We start from the raw sequence: 19411 nt of genomic DNA on the forward strand, positions 1-19411 counted from the left end.
CCATCTAGCGTAACTTCTATTGTAATGCTGCATAAGGTACTATAGCTCCATCTAGTGGTAGAAGTCAGGATGTGTAATGAGTTTTAGTATAATTTTGCACCATCCACTATGGCTCCATCTAGAGGTAACACCCAAGATATGTGACTTCTAGTACAGATACGCATTATATACTATAACGCCATCTAGTGGTAACACTCAGGATATGTGACTTCTTGTATCACTCTGTATACTATAGCGCCATCTAGTGGTAACACTCAGGATATGTGACTTCTTGTATAACTCTGTATATTATAGCGCCATCTAGTGGTAACACTCAGGATATGTGACTTCTTGTATCACTCTATATACTACAGCGCCATCTAGTGGTAACACCCAGGATATGTGACTTATAATATAACTCTGTATACTATAGCGCCATCTAGTGGTAACACTCAGGATATGTGACTTCTTGTATCACTCTATATACTACAGCGCCATCTAGTGGTAACACCCAGGATATGTGACTTCTTGTATAACTCTGTATATTATAGCGCCATCTAGTGGTCAGACTCAGGATGTGCAGGTCTTACTCTAAGTAATTGAGGAGTTCCAGGTTCTTGTAGAGCAGGTAGCAGAAGTGTGAGACAGAGAAGGCGTGCATCCAGTTGTGATACGGGGGGTCCCTGTACCCCTTCTTCACCATAAGGCAAAATCTAAACACACAGAAGTCTCCAGTTACTAATAAATCTGCAAATACAATAATAGGTGGCAGATAAATAACCAAGTGACAAACTCCTCTCTGCTACATCAGTGCACATCATAGACAATTACACCCCTCGTGCTCTGTTTTGTTAATGTCAGTCTTTACTGTAGCTCTTGTATTCCATTCATGAACCATGGAGCTCTGGATGAGCAGGTCTCAGATGCTGGTAGACTGTAGAGGGCTATGGGGGGTGTGGTCACTGAGCTGAGGGCGGGGCTTCAATCAGTTAACTCTTCGAGATCTGGCCATAGCACACACCTGATAAGCGTCGTCCGATCGATCTTGTAGTTGGTGGTAAAGCCCATGTCTTCAAACATACTGAGTGTGGCCTGCAGGGGGCGACATGGAGAGGGGGCACATAAATACACAGAAAATACATACGTGACTGACTGCAATGGTCGACCCAAGAGCTGGCAATCTAAAGACCTAAGGGACAGAGGCAACTGAAAATACAGGCTGGGCCTTGTAGTCCTCCACAGGCAGGTATTCTAATACTCGATCAGTCAGTTTATATGCTGCTTCATCGCCACCTGCTGGCAGGGAGTGGAATGACAGGTGATATTTTCTTGCTATATTTTATGAATTACAATGTTGCCTTTTAGATGAACGTCATTCCGGGGCGGGGGCGATACAATAAGTAATAATTCACCCCCCACAACTCTCCACATGACAGGGAGCGGCACAGCCTGGACAGTAAGCGATGGGGCTGGGGGCTGGGCGTGCCGACCCAAATCACCATCAGATTCCTACTTTCATGGACCCTCCTTATGTATCCACTATATAGCGCTGGTATCTGCACACTCTATGGCGGTGTTATCTGGTACTCTATAGTTTCATATGTCTGTACCCCCTCCCCTGAATCCTGTGTGCACCCCTCAGAGGATTTCGGGGATGTTTGTGTCACATCTGCTGATAGGAATAGAGACTTGTGCGCTCCGCTCTCTGACCCCCGGGGACGCCGAGATAATCGCGTGAGACCAAGAGGAAGTCCATGAGATATGAACAGTAAGGCTTTACAGACGTGATCTCCCCAGGCGGAGGCGCTTCAGGACAGGCTTGTAATACCAGCGAGCTAGGGGGCGCTATTGCACCAAAAGAGATTACTGCAGGACTAAATATAGGTTTGTATATAAGGTGACATAAGCGAACGCCATGTTGGTTATTGGCTCGTCACTCACCAACGTGGTATCATCCTCGGGGAGGGATCGGGGGGTGTAGCTGAAATTTGCAAAATTTGGATCGATGCAGGAAACTGATGGAATCCCGTTACTCTCCAGCTTCTTAGTTTCTTCTTCACAGACCTGGAAGAGATAAGAATGTGATGAGGAGATCTCAAGGAGTAGAGACCACTAAGATGTAATACTATCAACTGTACAAGTAATGTGACACCAGTGACATCACTACTGCCAGGTGACACCAGTGACATCACTACTGCCAGGTGACACCAGTGACATCACTACTGCCAGGTGACACCAGTGACATCACCACTTCCATGTGACATCACCACTTCCATGTGACACCAGTGACATCACGACTTTCAGGTGACACCAGTGACATCACTACTGCCAGGTGACCCCAGTGACATCACTACTGCCAGGTGACACCAGTGACATCACTACTGCCAGGTGACACCAGTGACATCACTACTGCCAGGTGACACCAGTGACATCACCACTTCCATGTGACACCAGTGACATCACGACTTTCAGGTGACACCAGTGACATCACTACTGCCAGGTGACACCAGTGACATCACTACTGCCAGGTGACACCAGTGACATCACCACTTCCAGGTGACACCAGTGACATCACTACTGCCAGGTGACACCAGTGACATCACTACTGCCAGGTGACCCCAGTGACATTACTGCCAGGTGACACCAGTGACATCACCACTTCCATGTGACATCACCACTTCCATGTGACACCAGTGACATCACGACTTTCAGGTGACACCAGTGACATCACTACTGCCAGGTGACCCCAGTGACATCACTACTGCCAGGTGACACCAGTGACATCACTACTGCCAGGTGACACCAGTGACATCACTACTGCCAGGTGACACCAGTGACATCACTACTGCCAGGTGACACCAGTGACATCACTACTGCCAGGTGACACCAGTGACATCACCACTTTCAGGTGACACCAGTGACATCACCACTTCCATGTGACATCACCACTTCCATGTGACACCAGTGACATCACGACTTTCAGGTGACACCAGTGACATCACTACTGCCAGGTGACCCCAGTGACATCACTACTGCCAGGTGACACCAGTGACATCACTACTGCCAGGTGACACCAGTGACATCACTACTGCCAGGTGACACCAGTGACATCACTACTGCCAGGTGACACCAGTGACATCACCACTTTCAGGTGACACCAGTGACATCACCACTTCCATGTGACATCACCACTTCCATGTGACACCAGTGACATCACGACTTTCAGGTGACACCAGTGACATCACTACTGCCAGGTGACCCCAGTGACATCACTACTGCCAGGTGACACCAGTGACATCACCACTTCCATGTGACACCAGTGACATCACCACTTCCATGTGACACCAGTGACATCACCACTTCCATGTGACACCAGTGACATCATCACTTCCATGTGACCCCAGTGACATCACCACTTCCATGTGACATCACCACTTCCATGTGACACCAGTGACATCACCACTTCCATGTGACACCAGTGACATCATCACTTCCATGTGACCCCAGTGACATCACCACTTCCATGTGACATCACCACTTCCATGTGACACCAGTGACATCACTACTGCTTAGATATATCTGATACTTTGTATCACTTCACAAGGACATTTGATGTAGCCAAAGATTCTGCGTAACAAGACGCACAGGTGGGAGATCGGGGTCTTAAAGATCTAGAAATTATTATATCAGTTATTAAAAATCTAAAATAAACCCCAAAACGAAATAATCAGTAACCCTCCCCCCTCCCCCTCTAGTCATCCGGTAACCCTCTCCCTAGGCGTTGCGTTACCTTCATGTGATACATCATCATCTCATTGGCCAGGTGACTCCTGAATTGCGCCTCTCGGACCTGTTTATACAGCAGCGACTGGTGGAGGAAACGGCAGAGATTAGAATCAGCCCATCGGTACGCGGCGACGGTCCGCGCATGCGCCAGATCTTACATGAGCGATGCTGATCCCGCAGTAAATGGAGAACGCCGTGGCCAGATCTTCGTCAAATTTGGTAAATCCGGGACCATTAATTTTGTTGACCAGTTCCGCCACCCCGATGACCTCTGCAGGATGGGAATACAAGATATCGGATTATAATATACAGTGACCGCGCCGTCGCCCCCCGGGGTCTCATTAATCAGGCTCCACCCACCGTTACTCTCATTCTTAATGGGGAAACACAAGATATTCCTCGTCCTGAAGCCGGTGCTGTCGTCCACGCCCCGGTAGAACAGAGGATGGGAGTAGGCATCCTTAATGTTCAGAATCTGGCCCGTTGTCGCCACGTGGCCCGCAATGCCCTGATCCGCTGGGATCCGAATCTCGTAGCTCTGTCGAGAGGAAGTAAAACTCCCATCATTGTGCTCATGATGTCATAAATACAATACAGTAAGAATACTGGTTTATGATTTTTCGCAATGCACTGTAGTACCTCCTCCTGGCCCATAGGTGGCACTGTGATAATGATGTTACAATGTAACTAGAGGACACAGATTCCACCACATGTGAAGAGATGGATTACATTGCATATTCCCCCCATCTGGACGCACCTCATCATCCACGACTCCTCCGTCAAACACTTTGGCGACCAGTTCGTGGCTGTGTCTCTCAAGTAGAAAAACGGAACATCTGCCAGAAGAGAGAAGGAACAATATAAGGAGATAATCCCAAAGCTGCTACATTATTGTTACAACCAAACCATGGAAGATATCTATAGTATTAGAGGACAAGATCTGGGTCAGGATCTACAAGATGGATCCAAGACAAGGTCTAGAAGACCATATCTGACAAAGCAGATCCTAGACAAGTCCTATAAGACCAGATCATGGACCTGGTCTATAAAAATAGATAAGAGAGTCAATACCAGATCCTGGATGAGGTCTACAAGACCAAATACTAGGCCAAGATTGAGACAAGTCCTACTAGACAGGATGAGCTATGGATGATCAGATTCTGGACAAAGTCTACCAGCGGTGAGACTGTCTGAGACCAGACCCTAGACCAGATCCTCTATAAAATAGATCAAGGACAAGACCAAATCCTGAATAAGGTCTACAAGACCAAATTCTAGGCCAAGACTAAGAGACCAGATCCTAAAGAAAAAAACAAAACAGATCCTGTATGTAAAGTGTAAAGGATGAGATCCTGGAGACCAGTCATGGCCAATGTCCATTAGACCAGATCTTAGACATGACCTTCAGTCAACCACATTGTGAATGAGATCTACACAATGAGATCAAAAATCTATAAAACGAATTCTGGACAGTGTTACACGAATAAGTCCTGGATGAGGTCTACAAGAAGAGATCCTGAGCCAGAACTATGAAACGTGATCCTACAGAAGACCTACAAACCAGATCTAGGCAAGACTTACAAGACCATATAGAAGGTGAAGACCTACAAAGTCTACAAGATCAGGTCACCTCCTGGGCCAAGTCTATGAAACCAGATCCTAGACATGTAATGAAAGACTAGATCCTGGAAATGGATTGTAAGTCTAGATCCTACAAAACCAGATCCTCAACAATTCTTGTAGTAGTCTACAAGTCCAGATGATGGGCAAGGTCTCGACGTCCAGATCCCGAATGAGGTCCACGAGACCAGATCCTATAAAAAGTCTGCATGACCAGATTATGGGCACTGCCTAAAAATCCAGGTTCTGGATAAGGTCTACAAAACCTGAACCTACAAAGGTCTACACCACCAGATTATGGGAAGGTCTGCAAAACCAGAACCTACAAAGGTCTACACCACCAGATTATGGGAAGGTCTACAAAACCAGAACCTACAAAGGTCTACACCACCAGATTATGGAAAGGTCTACAAAACCAGAACCTACAAAGGTCTACACCACCAGATTATGGGAAAGTCTACAAATCCAGAACCTACAAAGGTCTACACCACCAGATTATGGGAAGGTCTACAAAACCAGAACCTACAAAGGTCTACACCACCAGATTATGGGAAAGTCTACAAATCCAGAACCTACAAAGGTCTACACCACCAGATTATGGGAAGGTCTACAAAACCAGAACCTACAGAGGTCTACACCACCAGATTGTGGGAAGGTCTACAAAACCTGAACCTACAAAGGTCTACACCACCAGATTATGGGAAGGTCTATAAAACCTGAACCTACAAAGGTCTACACCACCAGATTGTGGGAAGGTCTACACCACCAGATTGTGGGAAGGTCTACAAAACCAGAACCTACAAAGGTCTACACCACCAGGTTCTGGATAAGGTCTACAAAACCAGAACCTACAAAGGTCTACACCACCAGGTTCTGGATAAGGTCTACATGCCTTGACACTTATACTGATCCTGCTACCACACTAGATCGCGTCTGATGAAGGTCTAAGGACCGAAACGTCATATCCAATTGATCTAGCCTGTCTTTCTATGCCAATATTTTGCATTGTGTCAAAAGGCGTTAACTATATTGTAAAATAAATCTCTATATTCCTTTGATCACAAAACTGTGTGCGCAGCAAAATCTATTTTCACTAGTATATTTGGGTCGAAGGACCTTTTTTCGCTAGCACCACATATAATTTTAGAGTGTGCGGTACCATTGACTTTTTTGCTACAAAGCCCAAACCTACAAAGGTCTACACCACCAGATTATGGGAAGGTCTACAAAACCTGAACCTACAAAGGTCTACACCACCAGATTGTGGGAAGGTCTACAAAACCAGAACCTACAAAGGTCTACACCACCAGATTGTGGGAAGGTCTACAAAACCTGAACCTACAAAGGTCTACACCACCAGATTATGGGAAGGTCTACAAATCCAGAACCTACAAAGGTCTACACCACCAGATTATGGGAAGGTCTACAAAGCCCAAACCTACAAAGGTCTACACCACCAGATTATGGGAAGGTCTACAAAACCTGAACCTACAAAGGTCTACACCACCAGATTGTGGGAAGGTCTACAAAACCAGATCTTGAATGAGATTTTGGAGGATTAGGAGTTCGGTAAAGCTGATGCAGGAGATCTATAAGACCAGTTCTTGGCTATAACATGGCGACACACATGGTAAAATCTACGGGAACACGTGTTCTGGTTCCTGGTGGTGTAGAGTAGAGGTTGGTAGGACACGAGTAAATCTCCGTACGATCCTCACGCTTGCTACAGTTACTCACATTTCGGCGTTGCTGAGGTTTCGAGCTTCTGTGATAATTTCCTGGAGCAGGACCGATACGTCATCTAGGAAAGACCAAGAATATCTGTGATGTCATCGACCCCGTGAACTTACATTACAGGTATTGTGTCATCCAGGTGCCTGTCACCGTACGGTGATGACTGGATGGTGGCAGCTTATAGTAGCGCCCCCTACAGTACTGGGGTAACGTAATTCTTTCATCCCTAAGACTCTGACATTTGCATTTGAAGCTTCCATTAGATTTCTGGGAAGATTCCGGCATTGCTGCTCCTTCGTGTTGGAAATTGGTCGGGTCTGATGTTACCGCCCCTCCCCCCACCAGTCCCTGTGACATTTTAGGTGGATTCCCCTGAAGACCCCAAATCGAGTCATCTAGGAATGGACAGAAATCTTTGCTTATTGCTCCATGACTGACGTGGTGCAAATAACGTGTTAGTGCGATTTCTCCGGCGTGTGCACGTGCGCGCTCCGACCCCGCACAGCTGCAGATTATACATCGCACTACACCGGAGGCTCCCACGGGATTCATGTGGGAATTAGATTTGGGAATGAGTCAGAAACTCTTCAGTGACGTCTCCGACTAAATGTCCAGAATTGCCTGAAATCACCGATCTGCTGAGTGACTATATATAGAGCCGCAAGTTTACTTCTCTTAAAGGGGAACTCCACGTCTGGCACCTCCGCTGGTGGGTGAGGGGGATAATCATGGGAAATCATTCCCTACTCTTTCCAAAATGGGAACATCATGTCCTTTAAGTAGCCCCCCTCCTTCCCCAGATTGGGATTTCAAAAGGGGAATTACAAACGCATTTGGTCGCCACTAGAGGGAGCTCTCACTGCACAACCTCCATTGATTTCTAGGATTCATACTCAGTGGGCTCCCCCTAGAGGTGACAGGGAGAATTTTATCAATTAAGCTCGGCTTCTCCTGAAACACTTGGGGTCCAGGTGCTAGGAAGCCCCCCAGTAGCCTGGACCATAGATGCACGGAAGTTTCCACTACTTGGTGGTCATGGTCAAAGACTATTGAAGTGGGCGGTCTCAGATCTCAGCACCAGAAGGGTTAAACAGCCATGCCGGGTCACTGGGGGCCGGTGTTAGATTTGCAGTTCTGGTGCAGACCTCAGCAGTCGGTGCGACCGGCCAATTCTCATTCTCTCCTCATATCCAGTGTGAACGCTGTGCCTACATATAATGCGCCGCCGGCGCCGTCCTCTCATTACGAGAAGCGGTCAGACTACTGAAGAGCGAGCGCCGAGGGCTTATTACACCGGGGACGTCCGCGCCGCGGCCTGAGGGGGCGAAAACCAAATATCAGCTCAGATTAAACTTTTCCAATAAAGTGCAGAGACGGCCGGCGGCGGCGGAGCGCAACGCACAGCAAATAACAACCTCCGATCAGAAGAGTCACAAGTTCAATCTCTTCCTGGGCAGGCGGAGGATTCATGTGATGTGCGGAGGGCGCGAGATCAGCCAGCGGGAAAGACGGATTCCTTGTGGTAGAGGTTAAATATCCGCACAAGTAACTTCACTGCCTAGAGATGGCGAGTTACATTATGTTCTATATTCCACTCACATCCAAAGCTGCACTAACAGCTCAACTGTCACATTATCTTATACTCCACTCACATCCCAAGCTGCATTGACAGTTCTGCTGTTACATCTAACAGTAGTCATACAGAGGATGGGGGGAGTAGTCATACAGAGGATGGGGGGAGTAGTCATACAGAGGATGGGGGGAGTAGTCATACAGAGGATGGGGGGAGTAGTCATACAGAGGACGGGGGAGTAGTCATACAGAGGATGGGGGGAGTAGTCATACAGAGGATGGGGGGAGTAGTCATACAGAGGATGGGGGAGTACTCATGCAGAGGATGGGAGAGTAGTCATACAGAGGATGGGGGGAGTAGTCATACAGAGGATGGGGGAGTAGTCATACAGAGGATGGGGGAGTAGTCATACAGAGGATGGGGGGAGTAGTCATACAGAGGACGGGGGAGTAGTCATACAGAGGATGGGGGGAGTAGTCATACAGAGGATGCGGGGAGTAGTCATACAGAGGATGGGGGGAGTAGTTATACAGAGGATGGGGGGAGTAGTCATACAGAGGATGGGGGGAGTAGTTATACAGAGGATGGGGGAGTAGTCATACAGAGGATGGGGAGTAGTCATACAGAGGATGGGGGGAGTAGTCATACAGAGGACGGGGGAGTAGTCATACAGAGGACGGGGCAGTAGTCATACAGAGGATGGGGGGAGTAGTCATACAGAGGATGGGGGAGTAGTCATACAGAGGATAGGGGAGTAGTCATACAGAGGATGGGGGGAGTAGTCATACAGAGGATGGGGGGAGTAGTCATACAGAGGATGGGAGAGTAGTCATACAGAGGATGGGAGAGTAGTCATACAGAGGATGGGGGAGTAGTCATACAGAGGATGGGGGAGTACTCATGCAGAGGATGGGAGAGTAGTCATACAGAGGATGGGGGAGTAGTCATACAGAGGATGGGGGAGTAGTCATACAGAGGACGGGGGAGTAGTCATACAGAGGACGGGGGAGTAGTCATACAGAGGACGGGGGAGTAGTCATACAGAGGACGGGGGAGTAGTCATACAAAGGACGGGGGAGTAGTCATACAGAGGACGGGGGAGTAGTCATACAGAGGATGGGGGGAGTAGTCATACAGAGGATGAGGGGAGTAGTCATACAGAGGATGGGGGGAGTAGTCATACAGAGGATGGGAGAGTAGTCATACAGAGGATGGGGGGAGTAGTCATACAGAGGACGGGGGAGTAGTCATACAGAGGATGGGGGGAGTAGTCATACAGAGGATGCGGGGAGTAGTCATACAGAGGATGGGGGGAGTAGTTATACAGAGGATGGGGGGAGTAGTCATACAGAGGATGGGGGGAGTAGTTATACAGAGGATGGGGGAGTAGTCATACAGAGGATGGGGAGTAGTCATACAGAGGATGGGGGGAGTAGTCATACAGAGGACGGGGGAGTAGTCATACAGAGGACGGGGCAGTAGTCATACAGAGGATGGGGGGAGTAGTCATACAGAGGATGGGGGAGTAGTCATACAGAGGATAGGGGAGTAGTCATACAGAGGATGGGGGGAGTAGTCATACAGAGGATGGGGGGAGTAGTCATACAGAGGATGGGAGAGTAGTCATACAGAGGATGGGAGAGTAGTCATACAGAGGATGGGGGAGTAGTCATACAGAGGATGGGGGAGTACTCATGCAGAGGATGGGAGAGTAGTCATACAGAGGATGGGGGAGTAGTCATACAGAGGATGGGGGAGTAGTCATACAGAGGACGGGGGAGTAGTCATACAGAGGACGGGGGAGTAGTCATACAGAGGACGGGGGAGTAGTCATACAGAGGACGGGGGAGTAGTCATACAAAGGACGGGGGAGTAGTCATACAGAGGACGGGGGAGTAGTCATACAGAGGATGGGGGGAGTAGTCATACAGAGGATGAGGGGAGTAGTCATACAGAGGATGGGGGGAGTAGTCATACAGAGGATGGGAGAGTAGTCATACAGAGGATGGGGGAGTAGTCATACAGAGGATGGGGGAGTACTCATGCAGAGGATGGGAGAGTAGTCATACAGAGGATGGGGGAGTAGTCATACAGAGGATGGGGGGAGTAGTCATACAGAGGATGTGGGGAGTAGTCATACAGAGGATGGGGGGAGTAGTCATACGGAGGATGGGGGAGTAGTCATACAGAGGTTGGGGGAGTAGTCATACAGAGGATGGGGGGAGTAGTCATACAGAGGATGGGAGAGTAGTCATACAGAGGATGGGGGAGTAGTCATACAGAGGATGGGGGAGTACTCATGCAGAGGATGGGAGAGTAGTCATACAGAGGATGGGGGAGTAGTCATACAGAGGATGGGGGGAGTAGTCATACAGAGGATGTGGGGAGTAGTCATACAGAGGATGGGGGGAGTAGTCATACGGAGGATGGGGGAGTAGTCATACAGAGGTTGGGGGAGTAGTTGTAGATAGAATAGACAGAACTCACCCAAATGTGTGAAGAGGTTTTTGGCGACTTGCAGCAGAGCCTGTGTGAGAGGAGAAGACGGCTGATTAATATTCATGAGCTCATTTACATAATGCTTCCATTTAGCTGCAGTTCACACCTTACATAAACCAGCAGATGTAAGGAGCGCTCTAAGCCTGATAGACCCCCCCCCTCCATAAACATCTCTCCACCAGCACACAGTCTGACCACTAGGGGGTGAGGACTACATCCCACATCATCCAGCCTGTTACATTGCTGTGATGGTCATTGTGGCCACTAGAGGGAGTTGTGACTCCATGTGAGGCCGGGATCTGATCCTAAGAAACTGGTGTGAATAAGAGCCAAGTATCTAAGCACAGCATCGCCATAGTGAGAGGATACAGCGAGCACAGAGTATACTGCCCCCTACAGGAACACACCCAATACTCACAGCTGAGAGATTGTTACAATTGTATCATGTGTAGATCACACTCCTGCACTGATACATTGTAACAAACCCTCAGCAGAGATGTAACAATGGTTCCATGTGAGGGGTTAACCCCTCCAGTGCCTGTGCCCTGCCCCCACCATTATAAGAAGGTTATCAGGCCGCCGCCCAGTTCGCCGGTTATAATGAGCCCGTCACTCATTTCCTCGCTAATCTCCGACTTTAATTAGTTCCCGTTAATTCCTTAATTATAAGAACATTTCTTGGGCTTCGTCCTTTTTCTTCACCTTGGCGCTCTGGTATCACCTGGCGCATGCGCGGCGCGGTTCGCCCGTAGGATGAGGTCGGCCGAGTTAATGAGGTGCAGAGTTATAGCACAGACGCCTCGTGTTCCTCAGACATCCAATAAAGGCGGACACGAGGATCACAACCCCCAGCGTCTTAGTCACACAGTCATCTAATTAACCGGAGCGTGCGGTAATGTGGGGAGGAACTGGCCTGACATGCGGCAATGGAGGGCTTATTAACCCTTCTGGTGCTGGATGACAGACGTGTCTACCCGGTACTGTATATAGAGGCATGTGGCTGCACTGTATATAGAGGCATGTGACTGCACTGTATATAGAGGCATGTGGCTGCACCGTATATAGAGGCACGTGGCTGCACTGTATATAGAGGCACGTGACTGCACTGTATATAGAGGCATGTGTCTGTACTGTATATAGAGGCATGTGTCTGTATTGTATATAGAGGCATGTGGCTGCACTGTATATAGAGGCACGTGGCTGCACTGTATATAGAGGCACGTGACTGCACTGTATATAGAGGCATGTGTCTGTACTGTATATAGAGGCATGTGTCTGTATTGTATATAGAGGCATGTGTCTGTACTGTATATAGAGGCATGTGTCTGTATTGTATATAGAGGCATGTGGCTGCACTGTATATAGAGGCATGTGGCTTTACTGTATATAGAGGCATGTGGCTGCACTGTATATAGAGGCACGTGGCTGCACTGTATATAGAGGCATGTGACTGCACTGTATATAGAGGCACGTGTCTGTACTGTATATAGAGGCATGTGGCTGCACCGTATATAGAGGCATGTGGCTGCACCGTATATAGAGGCATGTGGCTGCACCGTATATAGAGGCATGTGTCCGCACCGTATATAGAGGCATGTGGCCGCACCGTATATACAGGCACGTGGCCGCACCGTATATACAGGCACGTGGCCGCACCGTATATAGAGGCACGTGGCCGCACCGTATATAGAGGCACGTGGCCGCACCGTATATAGAGGCACGTGGCCGCACCGTATATAGAGGCACGTGGCCGCACCGTATATAGAGGCACGTGTCTGTACTGTATATAGAGGCACGTGGCTGCACTGTATATAGAGGCATGTGTCCGCACCGTATATAGAGGCATGTGGCCGCACCGTATATAGAGGCACGTGGCCGCACCGTATATAGAGGCACGTGGCCGCACCGTATATAGAGGCACGTGGCCGCACCGTATATAGAGGCACGTGGCCGCACCGTATATAGAGGCACGTGGCCGCACCGTATATAGAGGCACGTGGCCGCACCGTATATAGAGGCACGTGGCCGCACCGTATATAGAGGCACGTGGCCGCACCGTATATAGAGGCACGTGGCCGCACCGTATATAGAGGCACGTGGCCGCACCGTATATAGAGGCACGTGGCTGCACCGTATATAGAGGCACGTGGCCGCACCGTATATAGAGGCATGTGGCTGCACCGTATATAGAGGCACGTGTCTGTATTGTATTTGGGAATCCTGTAAATGGGGGGCACTCTCTGCGTGTTTGGTGGTTTTCTGGGCCCACCTTGGCCTCCAGAATCAGGAGAGGACGCCCGGACTCCTGGAGTAGTTTGGAGCTCGCCTGACAAGGGGCCTTATCTCTGCTCAGGGTGACAATACGCCAGTTTTGTTTCCAGCTCCGCAGCTCCTCATGGCGACACGTACGATGACACACGTGGTGAATCCTCCTGAATTATTATTGACTCTTCGGCGGCTTCTGACCTCACATCATCCGGGGCAGCGTTTGCAGGTACAGTCGGGGGCACATGACGGGGTCGCTCCGCACTTACCTCATAGTCACAGAATTAGAAATCTTCACCTCTGAGATGTTCCAGGGACAGGAGCCTATTAGTGGCATTAATAGCAGGTTATCAGGTACATTTGTGCCGGTCCATTAGGGGGCAGCAGGTGGATTACTTGTCACAGATGGGGATGTGTTACAGTTGGATCCAGTCTAGACAATGCTCTGTGAGCTCTACAGCCTGGACTCCAGACTGATACATTGTAACAAACTATCACAGTATGTAGACATTTGTCCTGTTCATGTGTTTAGCTCACAGAGCATTGCTAAGGCTGGATACAACAGTAACAAACCTTCACCTGTGAGATATACTGGATCAAGACAGGTTTGCAGTCTCAGGATATTCCCAGTCACTGACAGCAAGTAAATGGTAAAGTATGGTAACAAAGTGTATGAGCAGTCGGAGCGCCCCCTCCTCAGCAGGTGGACCCCTCGGGTTTAGGAGATGTGATCTAATTAATCCCTCTGCTTACCGGGGACTGACGTGCACAGCGCCGCCGGCGAGCGTCTTCAGAGACCGGTGACAGTCTGTGATGTTCATGTCTTTGGGGTATGATCATTACATATCAGGGGATGATGAGGCGTGGAAAGGGTTAAGGACGCTTCTTGAGAGGTTGGTTATCAGTTCTTGGCCGTATGGTAATCCAAGTGTCAGGACATCACAGCAAAGAATCAGGCGACCTCCTGACTGATACATTGTATCGAACCCTATAGAATCAGGCGACCACCTGACTGATACATTGTATCGATCCCTATAGAATCAGGCGACCACCTGACTGATACATTGTATCGAACCCTATAGAATCAGGCGACCTCCTGACTGATACATTGTATCGAACCCTATAGAATCAGGCGACCTCCTGACTGATACATTGTATCGAACCCTATAGAATCAGGCGACCACCTGACTGATACATTGTATCGAACCCTATAGAATCAGGCGACCTCCTGACTGATACATTGTATCGATCCCTATAGAATCAGGCGACCTCCTGACTGATACATTGTATCGATCCCTAAAGAATCAGGCGACCTCCTGACTGATACATTGTATCGATCCCTATAGAATCAGGCGACCTCCTGACTGATACATTGTATCGATCCCTATAGAATCAGGCGACCTCCTGACTGATACATTGTATCGATCCCTATAGAATCAGGCGACCTCCTGACTGATACATTGTATCGAACCCTATAGAATCAGGCGACCACCTGACTGATACATTGTATCGATCCCTATAGAATCAGGCGACCTCCTGACTGATACATTGTATCGATCCCTATAGCATCAGGCGACCTCCTGACTGATACATTGTATCGATCCCTATAGCATCAGGTGACCTCCTGACTGATACATTGTATCGATCCCTATAGAATCAGGCGACCTCCTGACTGATACATTGTATCGATCCCTAAAGAATCAGGCGACCTCCTGACTGATACATTGTATCGATCCCTATAGAATCAGGCGACCTCCTGACTGATACATTGTATCGATCCCTATAGAATTAGGTGACCTCCTGACTGATACATTGTAGTTATTATATCCGCACACCGTCCCATTGTATCATCCACTGCAGAAAGTTCTGTGTTTTGGGGGGCGGGGCCATGAGATCTGTCCGGCGTCCGCTTCGCCCTTGGGAGCGTTTATTAAGACGGATGGTATTTTGCATATTAATAAGTAGGTTAATGACAGGAAAATGAGAAGAATTCATCAGAAGTGAGAGCGGCAGCTGGAAGAGAGAGCGAGGAATCGGAAGAGCTGCAGAACATCGCTCCCTCTACTTTCTGACAACTAGTGATAGATTCTGCAGATTATTACACCATTGACCAATCTACAGATCTGCAGAGCATTGCTCCCTTTACTTTCCTACAGTGATAGATTCTGCAGATTATTACACCACTGACCTCTCTAGAGATCTGCAGAGCATCGCTCCCTCTTTGTGACACATTGCAATATATCCTGCAAATTATTACACCATTGACCAGTCTACAGATCTGCAGAGCATTGCTCCCTCTACTTTCCTACTGTGATAGATTCTGCAGATTATTACACCACTGACATCTCTAGAGCATCGCTCCCGCTCTTTGTGGTACATTGCAATATAGCCTGCAGATTATTACACTACTGACCAGTCTACAGATCTGCAGAGCATTGCACAATGAGCTTATTAGGACTCACTTGACATTCGCACTTCAGCTTCTGCTCCTTCTGGAAGGCCAGGGTGCTGGTGAGGACGGTGGACGTGTAGCAGAAGCAATGCTGGATCTTGTGTTCATCCACCTCCGTGTAGCTGCGAAGAGATGAGTGGCGGTCAGTGGACGGGACACTACATGATACATAGTCCCTACAAAAGACCCGCCCCCAAATATAGACCACACCCACATAACAGTGAGAGTGCCCCTTTAATATCCCAACTCTACCAAGGGTGTCCTTATAACAGCGCGAGCAGTGCACCCTATGATCCAAAATACAGAACCTATTACTGTAGTGAACTTGCTGTAGGTGTATGTTCTCCTCTAGTCACAGCCAGAGCTGCACTCTAGCTTTCTCTCAGTGTACAAGCCCTGCTGCCCCCTGCTGGCTCTTGTACTACATTTCCCAGAATGCAATGCAGCAGAGTACATTATAATATGGAGCTGTCAGTAGCCTTTGAAAGTTTGAATGCAGCTTTGGCTGTGACTGGAGCATAAGACAGAATGTTACTGAAGACAAGGCGACGTAAAGGCGAGCCGATGTTACAGAATTAACCTGTGAAGTGCCGGCTCAGATAAAGGATCTACAAAGAGTCCAGGAGCGAAGGTGAACGTTACGGTTGTCAGTGAGACATTACAGGAGACTGGCTGCGACGCGGCATCACCTGGCACCAACTGGGCGCAGCAGACGACCATCTGCTGCCTTCGCCATAGCCGGCCATACATCAGGAGGATGGCGTGACCTTACAGATGGCGAGGAGGCTCCAGGCGCAGCCGCACACCCCCATTTATTCTACAATTAAACCGTCTCCTCTACTGAGATTCACTTATAGGAAAGGTCAATGCCGCGCAAATGTCCGCACAGCCGGGAAGAGGAGATGGCGGCACACGTACCAGCACGAAGGCAGGAATATAGCCTAGAAATCTACAGAATACAGTGGGGGCGGGGGCAGCAAAACTACAATGGTGCACAAGGCTAAAAAACAAGGCAGAAATAGGAGCAATGGCTGAATGTCACGTGGCCCAGCTTTGTAATGGGAGCACTGCATGGCGGTATTGTAGGAGACGTATACATATTAATGGAATAATTGGCAGTATTACTCATGCACACTGTATAAAACTGATATTTGGATACTTAGTGGCAGTATTATATATATATATATATATATATATATATGTATATATATGACACTGATATTTGGATACCTTATGGTGGTATTATTTATATATAATGTGTGATAGTTGAATGATTTATGGCAATGTTATTTGAGCAGTTATTATCGGAGCATTGTATGGCGGTATTGTATACATTAGCGGAATTATTAATACATAGCATAGTGTATTCTGTGTGTATACAACTGTTATATGTACTCGGTAGGACACTGGTATTTGGATAGCTAATGGCGGTAATATTTGACCACTTATTACTGGAGGACTGTATGGCGGTATTGAAAGAGTATTTTAAATATTTATGGAATTATTGATACATAGTATGGCGGTATTATTTGTGTATATTATACAACTATGATGTGTGTACTGTAGGACACGGTTATTTCGATACTATATGGCGGTATTATTTGTGTATATTATACAACTATGATGTGTGTACTGTAGGACACGGTTATTTCAATACTATATGGCGGTATTATTTGTGTATATTATACAACTAAGATGTGTGTACTGTAGGACACGGTTATTTTGATACTATATGGCGGTATTATTTGTGTATATTATACAACTATGATGTGTGTACTGTAGGACACGGTTATTTCGATACTATATGGCGGTATTATTTGTGTATATTATACAACTAAGATGTGTGTACTGTAGGACACGGTTATTTCGATACTATATGGCGGTATTATTTGTGTATATTATACAACAATGATGTGTGTACTGTAGGACACGGATATTTTGATACTATATGGCGGTATTATTTGAGCACGGAGTGGTTATTACTGGATCACTGTATGTGGTTATTGTGGCACTACAGGAGGATTTATTATTATTAGAGCGCTGTATGGATGTATCTATTGAGTCCAGTGAATAGTAATGTGGATGGTATGGCCGTATTCATTGGGTACATATAGGACGGTAATGTATACACTTTATGAAGCTGGTGTTTTGTATACTGTATTGCGGTATTATATTAGGAGTTACTATTGGCGCTCAGTATGGCAGTATTTTGGACTAAAGGCCTAATAATAGTTAGTTTTATTATCGGACTGTACGGCATTAGTTATAGAACACTAGAAGTTATTATTGGATCAGAGATTGCAGTATTATATGAACACACAGCATGTGAAATTATTTATACACTATATGGCAGTCTTATTTATGTGTACACTGTATAGCGCTTGTATTTGGATATTTATGGCAGTAATATAGGAGTAGTTCTTATTGGATCATAGTAGGACAGTCTTATTTATGTGTACACTCTATGGCGCTTCTATCTCAGTACTTTATGGTGGTAGTATCTGAGTAGTTATTATTGGAGCACTGTATTAGGGTATTTTAGCACTATTAGCGGTATTATTTGAGCATTTCATAGATCTATTGTTCGCACTATATGGCACTGATATATGGGCATCCCTATGATTTGGACACTAAGTTGTCACTTTTTACACCTTATACAAAGTTTCTTTTCTCCTAAGATGCAAATAATCCCATTAAACATTTATATCCCTAAGTCCTCCAAGTCTAGTATGTGAGGTGACCTCTGTGGGGACGGCCTGCTCTGGTTGTCACCCCGATTTCCCAGAAATACATAGAACTTAAGGGATTCTCCTTGAGACGACTTACGAGCCAGTTTGGTTACGAGTAAAGACCTGAAGGTGACATAATCCGCTGTATATTTACTCGCAGCCATAAATCAGGGGGAGGAGATCCCGGCTCTGCCAAATCAACCTGAGATGCAAAGTTGGACTCTCTCCGCTTCCCCTAATTACACCTGTCAGCGACTAGACGTCTGCATCTGATGAAGACTCATTGAGACCTCTCCATCGCCCGGAACGCGGCTCATCCTCCAGATCCTATAATCACTTCTCACACCTCTGGGATTAGGTGCATGCAAATATCTCATCAGCAAGGGCGAAGGAACCCGGAGTCATGATCTTGTCTGCCAAGGAGCACAAGGACATGATCATAAAGCCTACCTAGAATGATAGCCCAGGAGGTCTCAGCAAAGTCTCCAACCATGGCCACCAAATTATTCCACCTCAATTTAACCAAACCCCAATTCTCAACCATCATGGCAGGATTGAATGCTTTATGTCTGCCACTGTGGTGTCTGTCCCTGTCCCTTATCCCTGATATCTGGTGGTTTTCTTATCTACTGCTTCGGTTCCTGGTGCCCAGAGGTGGCCGTGGTGTCCAATGGTGTGGTCTCGGATGTCCATCACATTGTTGCCCCAGTTGTGATTTGATGCCTCCATTACCCTATGGGCCATTGATTTGGTGCCCCCAGCTCTTGACATCCA

General features: G+C 47.5%; 1 protein-coding gene across 4 annotated transcripts in view; it reads right to left on the reverse strand.

Annotated features, from left to right (window-relative positions):
* The window catches only part of PDE2A (phosphodiesterase 2A), a 429321-nt gene that overhangs the window by 6748 nt on the left and 403162 nt on the right, over positions 1–19411 (reverse strand). For all 4 annotated transcript variants that reach the window (XM_075266333.1, XM_075266335.1, XM_075266334.1 and 1 more), the window contains 10 exons: positions 15919–16030; positions 11180–11219; positions 7123–7186; positions 4523–4601; positions 4126–4303; positions 3924–4036; positions 3770–3847; positions 1921–2043; positions 1001–1071; positions 570–692 (listed from right to left, as the gene is read on the reverse strand). In XM_075266333.1, coding sequence (XP_075122434.1) covers positions 570–692; positions 1001–1071; positions 1921–2043; positions 3770–3847; positions 3924–4036; positions 4126–4303; positions 4523–4601; positions 7123–7186; positions 11180–11219; positions 15919–16030 — 981 coding nt within the window. The remainder of the gene's footprint in view (positions 1–569; positions 693–1000; positions 1072–1920; positions 2044–3769; positions 3848–3923; positions 4037–4125; positions 4304–4522; positions 4602–7122; positions 7187–11179; positions 11220–15918; positions 16031–19411) is intronic.

This window comes from Leptodactylus fuscus, chromosome 2, assembly GCF_031893055.1.
Source record: "Leptodactylus fuscus isolate aLepFus1 chromosome 2, aLepFus1.hap2, whole genome shotgun sequence".
NCBI classification, from domain to species: Eukaryota; Metazoa; Chordata; class Amphibia; order Anura; family Leptodactylidae; genus Leptodactylus; species Leptodactylus fuscus.